We start from the raw sequence: 15,729 nt of genomic DNA, 5'->3' as shown, positions 1-15,729 counted from the left end.
AGCGCCTTTGTCCTCAATGGACGATTCAATTTGCTGACCATCTGGCAACAAGGCACGCAGTGTGTTTCCGTCCAACTTTACTGTCAACTTCAGCAAGTTGACGATGAGGGTGCTCAGTCCGGCAACAATTGTCCTCAATGGACGATTCAATTTGCTGACCATCTGGCAACAAGGCACGCAGTGTGTTTCCGTCCAACTTTACTGTCAACTTTAGCAGGTTGACGATCAGGGTGCTCAGTCCGGCAACACTGTTGGGAGAGACGCGTTCGTTTACGCACCGTTTGGAATCGGTTATACTCCCTTCAGAAGCGGTGTTCAACTGTTTCAACACTCGGTTTATCGTGATCAATAATTTGGAGTCTGGCGATAGGAGTAAACCGACGATCGTTTTTGTGTGATCCTTGAAGTCGTGGTTGCAAAAACTCGCTATTAACTCCGGTTTAAAATGTGGCCGTATTTCACGCAATGTCCATCAATCAGTGTGGACGCTGCTTTATAGCCAGTTTACCAAGTCATTTTATTATTATGTATTATCTTGATGGAAGACTCAAAAGTTTATATGGACATATTTCTTTATTATAATCACCCTGTTTATACACTGATGATGCACCAGGGGGGCGAAACATGTCTGTTTTTCTATAAATAAAAATACCCTACCAACCCAGTGAAGAGTATAAGTTATTTCTTTTACATTTATTATTATGTATTAATTTTTTAACTCTTTTTCACGAAACTATCACACGTGTGTGGTCGGCCTGCGTCAATATTTTGAAGAACTCGATCTTTCCCGAGTTTTCTATGTTGAGGCTTGACCTCAGTACCCATTTCCAGCTAATTGTAGATTATCGTTTATCTAATAGAGTAGCTAGAAATTTAAATAATTATTTCAGTACAGTAATTGCAGTGGCGTTTTTGTAGCCAAAAATCATAGTCAGCCCCTAGCCAGCTTAGTTAGCTTGGAGGATAGCCGTTCTCGGAACGGCTGGCTTTCTCCTCTTGTCTTCGTTCTTTCTTCGTTTTCGGGACGATTAGTTTCCTCTATCAAACGTCTTTTTTCAGCCCAAAGCAATCACCACCTTAAGGTTTGTTAAAAACGCCGACCTCGTCTGAAAGTTTGGACACGGGAAAAGGCGAAGAAGAAGCTTCCCTCCTCTGTACGCCACTAGTCGGGACCAATGTGACAACACCGCAGTCTTGAAGAAAACACCAGCGGCACCACTGTTTGATAGGAGAGTGAACGTATTATCTGGAAATAATGAAAATAGAGATACGCTTTTAAAACTCCAAACTTTGAAAAAAAGAGTTTGAATTTCTCGCGACTTTGGAAGAGGTTTGATAGAAGGAACTCTAACTTCTAAAATCTCATCGTCCCGAAAGTGAAGAGAGAAGGGAGACAGGGTAGGAGAAAGTCAGCCGTTCCGGGAATGAACCTTATGTATGTACCTATTTAGAACAAAATCCGCCCCCGGGCGGGAATCAAACCCGCAGCCTAGAGTTTACAAGACGCGCTATCCTCCAAGCTATAATTTTGTTATCATATATTATCACAACTTTGGTGCTCACCGCAGCATAGGATTTTTTTTTTTCCAAATATCTTCATAATCCAGATATTCGCTAGTAAAATGTAGACTGAACGTGTTCTAAAGACATCTGAACAGGAGTTGAGTCAGCATGGAGAGTTATTCTGTTGACTTACCCAGATCTCGTTTAAGACCGGTCAAAGTCTGGACGAGATGAGTCAGAATGGATAGCTTCTGATCACTTAGTTCAGTCAGCAGGAGAGATGCAAGCTGACATCTGAACAGGAGTTGAGTCAGCATGGAGAGTTATTCTACTTACCCAGATCTCGTTTAGGACCAGTCAAAGTCTGGACGAGATGAGTCAGAATGGATAGCTTCTGATCACTTAGTTCAGTCAGCAGGAGAGATGCAAGCTGACATCTGAACAGGAGTTGAGTCAGCATGGATAGTTATTCTACTTACTCAGATCTCGTTTAGGACCGGTCAAAGACTGGACGAGATGAGTCAGAATGGATAGCTTCTGATCACTTAGTTCAGTCAGCAGGAGAGATGCAAGCTGATCCGGATGAGATCTGAACAGCAGTTGAGTCAGCATGGGGCGGTGTAGATTGAAGAAATGGGACCCTGGAGGAAAGAAAGTTTATTTATTTATTTTTTGAATAGGTTTTTCGCCCCGGGCGGGAATGGCCTAGCCCTTACAAAGCAGGAGAAATATTTTTTTTAGGTTTGATAGGAGTTACTGTAACTACCGAGGTGGACGAGGTGTTATCATCCCGAAAGCAAGAGAAAAGGAGGACTGGATTTTCTCAGTCGTTCCGAGAACGAAAGTAATCGATATAGATATCAGTTATCGATTATTTTAATAATCGGAATTATGGGCAATTATTTCGGCACCACTGTTTGATAGGAGAGTGAACGTATTATCTGGAAATAATGAAAATAGAGATACGCTTTTAAAACTCCAAACTTTGAAAAACGCTCAAAAAGAGTTTGAATTTCTCGCGACTTTGGAAGAGGTTTGATAGAAGGAACTCTAACTTCTAAAATCTTATCGTCCCGAAAGTGAAGATAGAAGGGAGACAGGGTAGGAGAAAGTCAGCCGTTCCGAGAATGAACCTTATGTATCTAGAACAAAATTTGCCCCCGGGCGGGAATCGAACCCGCAGCCTAAAGTTTACAAGACAAGACAAGACGCGCTATCCTCCAAGCTATAATTTTGTTATCATATTATCACAACTTTGGTGCTCACTGCAGCATAGGATTTTCCAAATATCTTCATAATCCAGATATTCGCTAGTAAAATGTAGACCCCGGCAACACTGTTGGGAGAGACGCGTTCGTTTACGCACCGTTTGGAATCGGTTATAGTCCCTTCAGAAGCGGTGTTCAACTGTTTCAACACTCGGTTTAACGTGATCAATAATTTGGAGTCTGGCGATAGGAGTAAACCCACGATCGTTTTTGTGTGATCCTTGAAGTCGCTGAAGTCGTTGAGTAACCACAGCTCATTTTCCAGGGCAATGTTCAGCACGCGAATGTCCTCAGAAAGCTGGAATACATCTTTATCAGAAAAGTGGGATACATCCTTCTCAGAAAGTTGGGATACATCCTCCAGCTGGGACTCCAGAAGTTTCTGAATCCGCGGTAATTCAGTTTCCATCGCAAACTCCGCAGTGAAGTCGCTGAGTAACCACAGCTCATTTTCCAGGGCAATGTTCAGCACGCGAATGTCCTCAGAAAGCTGGAATACATCTTTCTCAGAAAAGTGGGATACATCCTCCAGCTGGGACTCCAGAAGTTTCTGAATCCGCGGTAATTCGGTTTCCATCGCAAACTCCGCACAGTGCGGACTCAAAGTGGTGACAATCTTCCGGGCCGCAGACCTGAGAAAGGCATTTGCCCGGGTCAAATTTTCGGACAAGTACTCCAGAAACGATCGGAGGGTCAGGCTTTCAAACCGGTTTGGTTTAGACCGACTCGCGTTTGATTTGGTGAACGTTTGGCTTTTCTCCTTCACCACCCGGGACAAATGGTTGATGGACTCACACAGGATTTGGTTGTCCCCAGGGCTGGTGCAGAGGGCCAAGTTGTTAATGAAGGACCGGGTCAAATTTTCGGACAAGTACTCCAGAAACGATCGGAGGGTCAGGCTTTCAAACCGGTTTGGTTTAGACCGACTCGCGTTTGGTTTGGTGAACATTTGGCTTTTCTCCTTCACCACCCGGGACAAATGGTTGATGGACTCGCATAGGATTTGGTTGTCCCCAGGGCTGGTGCATAGGGCCAGGTTGTTGATGAAATAGTAGAAGAGCTCGAGCCAATGTTTGTCGATAAACTGGGGCTCTTCCCGGAGGATCTTGTAGATGCTGTTGAATGCGATGGCCGCTCCTGCAATCACAAGTACAAAATATGGGGTGTATTCAGCCTAGTGACGACAGCTTCGCTATACTTAAGTAATAGAAAGTAAAAAGACTCGTTAGACTGCGGGGGTAAAGGGACTTTTCAGTTTTATTCCAGCAGGATAAACAAGATATAATTCTACTCTAAGGCCAGCCACTCACTATCTGGCGGACTGATCACGTGTACCTGTCAGGTAGACCTGAGAGGTACGGATCAAGTGACGCTTTATGTGTTCATAGTCTACTCTCTTCTCTCCTAAAGCTCCCCAATGTCTCCTGATCTAAGACTGGCCACTCACTATGAGGTAGACCTGACAGGTACGGCTAAACAGGTTCACCTGTCAGGTCTACCTGATACCTGATGAGCATATACATTATCAGTCAGACCTGACAGACGGACATGTTCAGGCGTACCTGTCAGGTCTACCTGAGTGAGTGGCCGGATCAAGTGACGCTTTATGTGTTCATAGTCTACTCCACCTTTGGAATTCAGCCGATCTAGCAGTCCGATTCCGTCCAAATTTAAACTTCCTCACTGGAAAAACGGAAAATTAGAAACCGGAAAATCTCGGTGATTTTCCCGCCTGTTTATCAAATTCATATCATCATTAAGATATGGCTAATTTGATAATTTGCCACAATGTCACGATCATTAGAAGCAAAAAATCCATTTCAAATTGTTATTTAATTCATAAATAATAACAGGGCATGGTACAGGTGTGGAATACTGATATTACCAGTGTATTTGAGGGACCTCCATGACAGAGTGGGTATCAGGGACATTGGGTTGGGTATCACACTAGGGTTCTGCTAGCCACTCAAGCGTCTCAGACCATCTCGTGTCTGAGCGTGAGTGGCGGGCATTACACACGAGAGGTCCCGCCTTCGATTCCCGACAGGTTCGATCTTTTTTTTTCAGTTCTGTACTTTGTAAAAAGTTGTGAAAAATCTAAATCTGAGGTCAAAACTCCGAAAAAGTACCTTCAAAAGGTCGAAAATTCAATTTTTAATTGCCATTCTAATGAAAAAGTTCGGATATGGCTAATTTGATAATTTGCCACAATGTCACGATCATTAGAAGCAAAAAATCCATTTCAAATTGTTATTTAATTCATAAATAATAACAGGGCATGGTACAGGTGTGGAATACTGATATTACCGGTGTATTTGAGGGACCTCCATGACAGAGTGGGTATCAGGGACATTGCGATTCCTACGTAAAAAGTTGTGAAAAATCCAAATCTGAGGTCAAAACTCCGAAAAAGTACCTTCAAAAGGTCGAAAATTCCATTTTTAATTGCCGTTCTAATGAAAAAGTTCTAAGAGTTGTGACATCAGATTTCACGTCAAAATGCGCAGAAACGCTTGCGCACAAACAAACGAAGCGGGAGTCATATATTATGACGTCGTTGCAGAGTTGTGACGTCAGATTTCACGTCAAAATGCGCAAAAACGCTTGCGCACAAACAAACGAAGCGGGAGTCATAAATTATGACGTCATTGCCTACGGGAGCGTATGCCGTGACGTCAAACTTCACGATTTACCGGTATTTTTTAAATCGATTTATCTCGGTATCTAGAAGTCGTAGAAGAAAAAGAAAAATTCCGTTGGTCCTCATTTTTCCTCCTCTATGACTTTGAAACATCACCCAAGTAAGCGCAACTGATCTATTGTGAAAAGGCTTTCAGCTTCACCACAAAAAATTGGTATCTAGAAGTCGTAGAAGAAAAAGGAAAATTCCGTTGGTCCTCATTTTTCCTCCTCTATGACTTTGAAACATCACCCAAGTAAGCGCAACTGATCTATTGTGAAAAGGCTTTCAGCTTCACCACAAAAAAATTCTTTATTCAGATTTTTACTGAAGTATTCAATTCAGTTTTTCACTGAATAAGAGAACGAAGTTCATTGGTGAAACCCCATTAACCCCATTAGTCCCATTACTCTAATTACCACCTCTAATTTTATATTATTAGAGCAAAGAGTTCATTTCCATTTGATTCATATTTGGATTTCCCACCTGACTTCAAAGCATGATATTACCATGAATTGGTAATTACTTAATAAGGTACCACCTTCATAGAACGGATAGTTACCTTAATAAATCACTTCTGAAAATTAATTTTGGAGAAGAAAAACCACGAAAAAATTCTTTATTCAGATTTTTACTGAAGTATTCAATTCAGTTTTTCACTGAATAAGAGAACGAAGTTCATTGGTGAAACCCCATTAACCCCATTAGTCCCATTACTCTAATTACCACCTCTAATTTTACATTATTAGAGCAAAGAGTTCATTTCTATTTGATTAATATTTGGATTTCCCACCTGACTTCAAAGCAAAAATTCTTTATTCAGATTTTTACTGAAGTATTCAATTCAGTTTTTCACTGAATAAGAGAACGAAGTTCATTGGTGAAACCCCATTAGTCCCATTACTCTAATTACCACCTCTAATTTTATATTATTAGAGCAAAGAGTTCATTTCCCATTTGATTCATATTTGGATTTCCCACCTGACTTCAAAGCATGATATTACCATGAATTGGTAATTACTTAATTAGGTACCACCTTCATAGAACGGATAGTTACCTCAATAAATCACTTCTGAAAATTAATTTTGGAGAAGAAAAACCACGATATAAATACAAGATATAAATAAACAGAAGATAAACAAAAGATATAAATACCAAGAACGAAAGGAAAATTGAACATTTCCGGCCATGTGGTAAGAAATTCTATGGAAATTCATATTTATTTTTTGAAAGATGCTTAATAACGTCACTAATAACTGCTAAAGTCTTTAGTGACGCTGTGACGGGGGCTTTAACCTCCATTCGGGGATTTCAGTGACAAGCTACACGCCTACATTAACCTCACCTAGCCTGAGTGAATAGAATAGAATAGAATATACCTTGTTTATACTACCAGCATAGGACTGAAAAGTCCCAGTGAGTGAGGCCGGAAAAAGCTAGACGATTGTCCGGATACCAAGCACGCGCAACGTTGCTCTACTTCAGTGAACAATTAGGATTCGTATAACCTCAACTCATCCTTTAGGGGTCGATCGACTCAATTGATGGTCGATCTACTCGATTAATGGTCGAACGACTCAATTGATGGTCGAACGACTCGATTGATGGTCGATCGACTCGATTGATGGTCGAACGATGAGGTGAATTGGACGATTGTCCGGATACCAAGCACGCGCAACGTTGCTCTACTTCAGTGAACAATTAGGATTCGTATAACCTCAACTCATCCTTTAGAGGTCGATCGACTCAATTGATGGTGTCGATCGACTCAATTGATGGTCGATCGACTCAATTGATGGTGTCGATCGACTCAATTGATGGTGTCGATCGACTCGATTGATGGTCGATCGACTCAATTGATGGTCGAACGACTCAATTGATGGTCGATCTACTCGATTGATGGTCGATCTACTCGATTGATGGTCGATCGACTCGATTGATGGTCGAACGACGAGGTGAATCTATGTTATCAAGGCAGTGTGGACGGTTCAGTTGTCATCGACTGACGGCCGTCGACGCGTCGACTATGTGTAAACACAGCTTTTCACTCCACAAGTTGATACGGAGTTATGGAGCTTCACAAAGTAACCAAGTCTTCAACTTCTTCTTCTACACCTTTTCCCACTCAAGTGCACTGAGGAAAAAAAAATGGTGACAGGGTGCCACAAGTTTAGGGTGGAAGAACTCTATTATTGGGTTACTTCCTCTGATTTAGGCTGTTGGAATGCCATATTATAGTGTCGAGCATCCCGATATAGAGCTCAATATTAAGGTGCCGGAACCCAGTCACCTGATTAGGCTGCAGGCACCCTAGTTTCAAATTTCATGACCCCGCCGGGAATCGAACCCGGGTCTCCCGCGTGCAAGGCGAGCGCAGTGATCACTACGCCATGGGAGCTGACTTGCTAAATAAATAGCAAAGGCTGAGTGCAATCACTCGTAAAATTTGTACCCAAAACCAAACGTCAGCCCAAAGCAATCACCCTAGGGCTGATTGAGAGGCTGAAGAAAAACGCTGACTCCGACTGTAAAAACTTGTGGTAAAGCAGAGAGCTACATATTATTATGTGGTACGGATCCATCATCTTCTCCACATGAACATAAAGTTATTTTGCATGCAACCTAACGCTACAGAAGTAAAGTCACCTGATTTCTGAATCAACATGACCGCTTCCAAGTAGAACCTCTGGCTTGCATCCACTCTATTCTGTCTCATCCTATAGGGTTCCATGATTTGCTCCATCAACTTCACATAGTTATTTTGCATGCTACCTAACTCTATAGAGGTTACTCACCTGATTTCTGAATCAACATGACCGCTTCCAAGTAGAATCTCTGGCTCGCATCCACTCTATTCTGTCTCATCCGGTAAGGTTCCATGATTTGATCAATCATCTCCACATGAACAAGTTATTTTGCATGCTACCTAACCCTAAGGAGATAAAGTTACCTGATTTCTGAATCAGCATGACCGCTTCCAAGTAGAACCTCTGGCTTGCATCCACTCTATTCTGTCTCGATCCTGTCTTCCTTCTCTCTTCGATTTCGGGACGATAAGACCATAGCAGTTACAGTTCCCTCTGTCAAACCTCTTTAAAAAAAAAGAACCTGAAATAAAAGTGCGTCAATGTTTTTACTACAGCCACCCTGTATACTTGTATATTGAGATTGATATGCAACATTTTTACTACCTACATCAGGGGAATTATCCAACCTCATATTGGCTCTATTTTACGCTTTCATTCCCTCTACTTCCATTTTATCCCTTTTTTCTCCTATCCCTTTTTTCTCCTCTCCCTCTCTCTCTCTCTCTTCTTCCATTTATCCCTTTTTTCTCCTCTCTCTCTCTCTCTTCTTCCATTTATCCCTTTTTTCTCCTCTCTCTCTCCCTCTTCTTCCATTTTATCCCTTTTTCCTCCTTTCTCTCTCTCTCTCTCTCTCTCTTCTTCCATTTTATCCCTTTTTTCTCCTCTCTCTCTCTCTTCTTCCATTTTATCCCTTTTTCCTCCTCTCTCTCTCTCTTCTTCCATTTTATCCCTTTTTCCTCCTCTCTCTCTCTCTCTTCTTCCATTTTATCCCTTTTTCCTCCTCTCTCTCTCTCTCTCTCTCTCTTCTTCCATTTTATCCCTTTTTTTCTCCTCTCTCTCTCTCTCTCCTTCTTCTTCTTCCATTTTATCCCTTTTCTCTCTCTCTCTCCCCCTTCGCTTTACCCCATTCATTTACTTTTCTACTTCTTTTCTCTTTACTTAATTTTCAGTCTTTCCTCCTGTCTTCCTTCTCTCTTCGATTTCGGGACGATAAGACCATAGCAGTTACAGTTCCCTCTGTCAAACCTCTTTAAAAAAAAAGATGCTTAATAACGTCACTAATAACTGCTAAAGTCTTAGTGATGGGGGCTTTAACCTCCATTCGGGGATTTCAGTGACAAGCTACTCGCCTACATTAACCTCACCTAGCCTGAGTGAGGCCGGAACAAGCTGGACGATTGTCCGGATACCAAGCACGCGCAACGTTGCTCTACTTCAGTGAACAATTAGGATTCGTATAACAACTCATCCTTTAGGGGTCGATCGACTCAATTGATGGTCTATCGACTCAATTGATGGTCGAACGACTCGATTGATGGTCGATCGACTCAATTGATGGTCGATCTACTCGATTGATGGTCGATCGACTCAATTGATGGTCGATCGACTCGATTGATGGTCGATCGACTCGATTGATGGTCGATCGACTCAATTGATGGTCGAACGACGAGGTGAATCTATGTTATCAAGGCAGTGTGGACGGTTCAGTTGACATCGACTGACGGCCGTCGACTACGTGTGAACACAGCTTTTCACTCCACAAGTTGATACGGAGTTATGGACCTTCACAAAGTAACCAAGTCTTCAACTTCTTCTTCTTCTTCTTCTTCTTCTTCTTCTTCTTCAACTTCTTCTTCTGCTACTTCTTTTCCCACTCAAGTGGGGTCGGCGTTTTTCGCCAGCCTCTTCCAGTCAGCCCTGTTGTGCACTTCATCCCCCGTTAGGTTCTTTTCCCGTAGATCTTTAATTATGCAGTTTTTCCACCTCTTCTTCGGTCTGCCCCGTTCCCTATCTCCATCTACTATCATCCTCCCAACTCTCTTTTCTACATAGTTTTCCTCTCTTCTTTGGACATGTCCATACCACTGTATATTCTTCTTTCTTGGATTCAACAATGTATTTAAAACAAGCAGGGTCCGTCCCTCCGGGAATTTTTTTAGCCCGTAGTGATTAGAGAAATCAGTACCTATGTACCTACCTAATTTGTTTAATATTCAGTTTATTATTATTCTTGATTTGATTTTACTTTTATGTAATGATTTAAAATCAAGACTAGAGCCCGTTCTCCCTTTATTCCTAATATACAGCCTCCTTTTCAAGACTAGAGCCCGTTCTCCCTTTATTCCCAATATAATGTTCAAGTCACCTATCCATTTATTGGCCTTGCTCGGCGTAGCTTAACATAAGTGACGCTAAAACTGGTCTTAAATGATCGACTGAAGTGTTGTCTAAAACTTTCTCGCTTTGAGTTCATAGGTCGTCGCGACAAATTTCGAGATCAGAGCTCATTTGTGTGAGAAAATGTGAAAAAAATCCCGCAAAAACCGGTTTTTTTGGTTTTTTGGCTTTATGGTTTTCTGGACAAAATTTGCACCACCATTTTCGTGATCCTGGTAAAAAGACCTTTAATTTGATATATAGGTCGACCAGGTTTGGATAAGTCCTTCTATGGGGACAGACTGACAGACAGACAGACACCGAAGCGAATACAATAGTCCGTCCACTATACCTTTTATTATTAGTAATAATAAAGGAAGGACGGACTAAAAAAGAAAAAAAAACTGATCAAGGTCAAAGATATAAAGTCGTGAGCCGATTCGTCAATTACTGACACATCAATAAGGTTCTAAAGACAGGTGTGACGTCATAAGGAAAAATTGAACGAAAATACGAGTATACGCTCAGTAAACTTCGCAATAAGAGAATCCTTAGGATGTGTCCACACTAAAGTTCTGCCTCGGTGGCGTAGTGGTCAAGGAAAGGCCCGTTCCCACATGTCGTGAGTTTCATCCGATTTTTTTTTCGTCCTGTAGGTAATGTAATTTAAATAAGAGTGTTCTCACTCCCACTAACGCACGACACGATTTTTTCCTTAACGACTTAAACTTATGGTCCCCCATCAGTGACGTAGCGTAGTGGTCAACGAAATCGGTGTCGGTGAGTTGTGGACACCGACTTAAAAGATTACCAAATTGAGGCTAGCTGCTTTAAGAGATTTGACAGTGGGAACTGTAACTACTAAGTTCTTATCGTTCCGAATCGAAGAGAGAAGGAAGATAGGATAGGAAAAAGCCAGCCATTCGGAGAACGAACATCATCCCATCAGGATAAAATCCGCCCCGGGCGGGAATCGCGGCCTAGCACTTATAAGGCAAATGCACTACCAACCAAGCTAACTAGGCTGGCCATAGCCCAGTTTATTTATTGTAAGAGGGAAATGTAACTGCTAAGGTCTTATCGAAGATAGAAGGACGATAATTGAAACGTAAGATGCAAGGTAAAGGAGTTTTCGTCAAATGACATTAAAGAGTTCAGTTTTAACGGGACGCTAATTTTGGTTCTAAAAACTTGCTATTAACTTCAGTGTAAAATGTGGCCATATGACACGTAATGTCGTATGCCGTGTCTGTAGCCAAAGTCGATCGATTAGTGTGGAACGTTAAAGAGAGTTCAGTTACCGGGATGATAATTTTGGTTGCAAAAACTCGCTATTAACTCCGGTTTAAAATGTGGCCGTATTTCACGCAATGTCCATCAATCAGTGTGGACGCTGCTTTATAGGCAGTTTACCAAGTCATGTTATTATTATGTATTAATTTTTTAACTTTTTTTCACGAAACTATCACACGTGTGTGGTCGGCCTACGTCAAGATTTTTAGAACTCGATCTTTTCTGAGTTTTCTATGTTGAGGCCTGACCTCAGTACCCATTTCCAGCTAATTGTAGATTATCGTTCATCTAATAGAGTAGCTAGAAATTTAAATAATTATTTCAGTACAGTAATTGCAGTGGCGTTTTTGTAGCCAAAACTAAATGTCAGCCCCTAGCCAGCTTAGTTAGCTAGGAGGATATAGCCGTTCTCGGAACGGCTGGCTTTCTCCTCTTGTCTTCGTTCTTTCTTCGTTTTCGGACGATTAGTTTCCTCTATCAAACGTCTTTTTTCAGCCCAAAGCAATCACCACTTTAAGGCTGCGCCGACCTCGTCTGAAAGTTTGGACACGGGAAAAGGCGAAGAAGAAGCAGCTTCCCTTTTGTTAATGGAAGTTAGGGAACACTGTTGAGAAAAAAAAAGTTTCTGGTGTGAAATAATCTTAAGACTGTTCTAACAAATCGACACTGTATGGGTTTATAGCTTCCCCTTTTGAAAACCTCACCCCACACCACTGCCGATAAAGATAATTATGCAGGTACGAACTTTTATTTCTTGGCCATTGTGGTATTCGAGCAATTACTTAAGGCTTTGGTTTCCAGCTGCGCAATACCTCCAGTAATTTTCTACTAGGAAAAGGAAAAACGTGAGATCTCAGAATCAGAAAACAGAAAATGTCTGATCACTCTGATCAATATAATGAAAGTTAATAACTAAAATAATATCGATAGCACGTTGAATGCACTGGTTTTCGTGATATATTACTAGACCATTCACTACCAGGTAGACCTGATAGATACGCCTGAATAGGAGCACCTGTCAGGTCGACCTGAGAGTTAATAGCAGCAATAATAGGTTAAAGAGGGAACTTTTAAAAAAAAAAAAAAAAAAAAAAAAAAAAAAAAAAAAAATGTTTCTGGTGTGAATTAACCTTAAGACTGTTCTAACAAATCGACACTGTATGGGTTTATAGCTTCCCCTTTTGAAAACCTCACCCCACACCACTGCCAATAAAGATAATTATGCAGGTACGAACTTTTGTTTCTTGGCCATTGTGGTATTCGAGCAATTACTTAGGGCTTTGGTTTCCAGCTGCGCAATACCTCCTGTAATTTTCTACTAGGAAAAGGAAAAACGTGAGATCTCAGAATCAGAAAATAGAAAATATCTGATCAATATAATGAAAGTTAATAACTAAATATCGATAGCACGTTGAATGCACTGGTTTCCGCGATATATTACTAGACCATTCACTATCAGGTAGACCTGATAGATACGCCTGAATAGGTGCACCTGTCAGGTCGACCTGAGAGTTAATAGCAGCAATAATAGGTCTCTCAGGCGACCTGTCAGGTCTACTCTGAGGCTTAGGTGTACTGGCAAACAGTCCCAAAAGATTTATTTCCGAATGTCCTGTAGGCAATGTAATTTAAATCAGAGTGTTCCCACTACACACGACACGATTTTTTCCGAGCGACACAAAATGTCCTAGTGGGCAATGTAATTTAAATGAGTGTTCCCACTACACACGACACGATTTTTTTCCGAACGACAAGTGGGAACGGGCCTTAAGGATAAGTAGGTAGCGCCTTGACCACTACACCACCGAGGTAGGTAGCGCCTTGACCACTACACCACCGAGGTAGGTATTCCATACCTCGGCTGGGATTGAACCCACGCCCTCCTGTTTACCAGGCGAGCGCCTTGACCACTACACCACCGAGGTAGGTATTCCATACCTCGGCTGGGATTGAACCCACGCCCTCCTGTTTACCAGGCGAGCGCCTTGACCACTACACCACCGAGGCAGGTGTACTGTCAAACAGTCCCAAAAGATTTATTTCCGAATGTCCTGTAGGCAATGTAATTTAAATGAGAGTGTTCCCACTACACACGACACGATTTTTTTCCGAACGACAAGTGGGAACAGGCCTTAAGGATACCTTTAAGTTGTATGATTCTAAACAATGTACAGACAAATCTTGGGTGACGTCATTTGTTTACTTTTTGTTTTATTACATTCTTTAAAAATAATGATAAAACTCATGTTTGGATCAGAATAATAAGTAGATGGGTACTTAGATTACTTAGTTACATATCGATGACGTCGGTAGCTATTTTTTATTCGCATTTTATTTTGATACCCCTGTAGCAGAAGAAGAAGAAACTGCAGAAGTAGAAGAAGAAGAAAGAAAAAGAAACGAAGAAAAAGAAGAAGGAGAAAAGAAGTAGGAGGAGGAGAAAAAAGAAGAAAAAGAAGAAGGAGGAGGAGAAAAAAGAAGAAGAAAAAGAAGAAGGAGGCGGAGAAAAAGAAGAAGAAAAAGAAGAAGGAGAAAAGAAGTAGGAGGAGGAGAAAAAAGAAGAAGAAAAAGAAGAAGGAGAAAAGAAGGAGGCGGAGAAAAAGAAGAAGAAAAAGAAGAAGGAGAAAAGAAGTAGGAGGAGAAAAAAGAAGAAGAAAAAGAAGGAGGAGGAGAAAAAAGAAGAAGAAAAAGAACGCGAGACGAAGACAAAGAAGAAGAAGAAGAAGAAAGAAAAAAGCGGTTTATAAAATAAATAGATAAGTTTATAAAAAAGTTGTTTATTTTTGCACAAGACAACCCGATCACATGACTACATCTCGTAAACAAAAAACAACAACATTATTGGCTCCTGGCAATAAATTTATATTTAATCAAAACCACATCAGAACCAAACCACATCGCATCGATCAACGGTTAATCGGTCTCGTGGTTAACCCATTGTCAGCCATTGGAAAGATTTTGATATAAATTATAAAGTAATTTCCATATTTTCTCACTGGCCATTGGAAATATTTCGATATAAAGAAAAATTTCCATAGATTTTTATACGTAGATATGAAGATATGTATGTATTTTTGGCTGGCTTTCTCCTATCTGTCCTTATGGGGTCGAGTGGATTGATGCACCGAAGGAGAAAAAAGAAGAAAAAGAAGGAGAAAAGAAGGAGGAGGAGAAAAAAGAAGAAGAAAAAGAAGAAGGAGAAAAGTAGGAGGCGGAGAAAAAAGAAGAAGGAGAAAAGAAGTAGGAGGAGGAGAAAAAAGAAGAAGAAAAAGAAGGAGAAAAGAAGGAGGAGGAGAAAAAAGAAGAAGAAAAAGAAGAAGGAGAAAAGGAGGAGGAGGAGGAGAAAAAAGAAGGAGAAAAGAAGGAGGAGGAGAAAAAAGAAGAAGAAAAAGAAGAAGGAGAAAAGAAGGAGGAGGAGAAAAAAGAAGAAGAAAAAGAACGCGAGACGAAGACAAAGAAGAAGAAGAAAAAAGAAAAAAGCGGTTTATAAAATAAATGGATTAAGTTTATAAAAAAGTTGTTTATTTTTGCACAAGACAACCCGATCACATGACTATATCTCGTAAACAAAAACAACAACATTATTGGCTCCTGGCAATAAATTTATAATTAATCAAAACCACATCAGAACCAAACCACATCGCATCGGTCAACGGTTAATCGGTCTCGTGGTTAACCCATTGTCAGCCATTGGAAAGATTTTGATATAAATTATAAAGTAATTTCCATATTTTCTCACTGGCCATTGGAAATATTTCGATATAAAGAAAAATTTCCATAGATTTTTATACGTAGATATGTATTTTTGGCTGGCTTTCTCCTATCTGTCCTTATGGGGTCGAGTGGATTGATGCACCTACATACATATCTTCTGACAGATCTATTTGCGTAGCCGGCATTTCCTTTCCATAGGAGGGAATGGACCGCTGGGAAGATAGAGATAAGACCGTTACAGCCCGTTCACACTGCACAAATTGACTATCTTGCAGATTTAATCATCACGTGTTGCACTCTCACGTGA

General features: G+C 40.9%; 2 protein-coding genes across 2 annotated transcripts in view; both read right to left on the bottom strand.

Annotated features, from left to right (window-relative positions):
- Positions 1 to 25: 25 nt before the first annotated feature.
- On the bottom strand, positions 26 to 8,346 carry LOC113470183. The gene is made up of 3 exons (XM_026828419.1): positions 8,247 to 8,346; positions 3,199 to 3,908; positions 26 to 406 (listed from the first exon to the last, which is right to left on the bottom strand). The coding sequence occupies exons 1-3, from the start codon at positions 8,344 to 8,346 to the stop codon at positions 26 to 28; spliced, it is 1,191 nt and encodes a 396-aa protein (XP_026684220.1).
- A 4,581-nt stretch (positions 8,347 to 12,927) lies between these two features.
- Positions 12,928 to 15,729, bottom strand: part of LOC103515841 — a 28,552-nt gene continuing 25,750 nt past the window's right edge. The window contains exon 17 of the mRNA XM_026828418.1: positions 12,928 to 13,023. Within this exon, the coding sequence (XP_026684219.1) occupies positions 12,928 to 13,023 (96 nt within the window). The remainder of the gene's footprint in view (positions 13,024 to 15,729) is intronic.

This window comes from Diaphorina citri, unplaced genomic scaffold (assembly GCF_000475195.1).
Source record: "Diaphorina citri unplaced genomic scaffold, Diaci psyllid genome assembly version 1.1 scaffold1425, whole genome shotgun sequence".
NCBI classification, from domain to species: domain Eukaryota; kingdom Metazoa; phylum Arthropoda; class Insecta; order Hemiptera; family Psyllidae; genus Diaphorina; species Diaphorina citri.
The sequence above is the reverse complement of the archived record's forward strand: the minus strand, read 5'-3'. Positions and strand labels throughout refer to the sequence as shown.

Coding starts and splice junctions, on each gene's coding strand:
- LOC113470183 (XM_026828419.1), bottom strand. CDS start 8,346: ATGATTGATCAAATCATGGAACCTTACCGGATGAGACAGAATAGAGTG. Junction 3,909..8,246: donor CATGTTGATTCAGAAATCAG/GTGAGTAACCTC, acceptor TTGTGATTGCAG/GAGCGGCCATCGCATTCAAC. Junction 407..3,198: donor AGCTGTGGTTACTCAGCGAC/TTCACTGCGGAG, acceptor TGCAACCACGAC/TTCAAGGATCACACAAAAAC.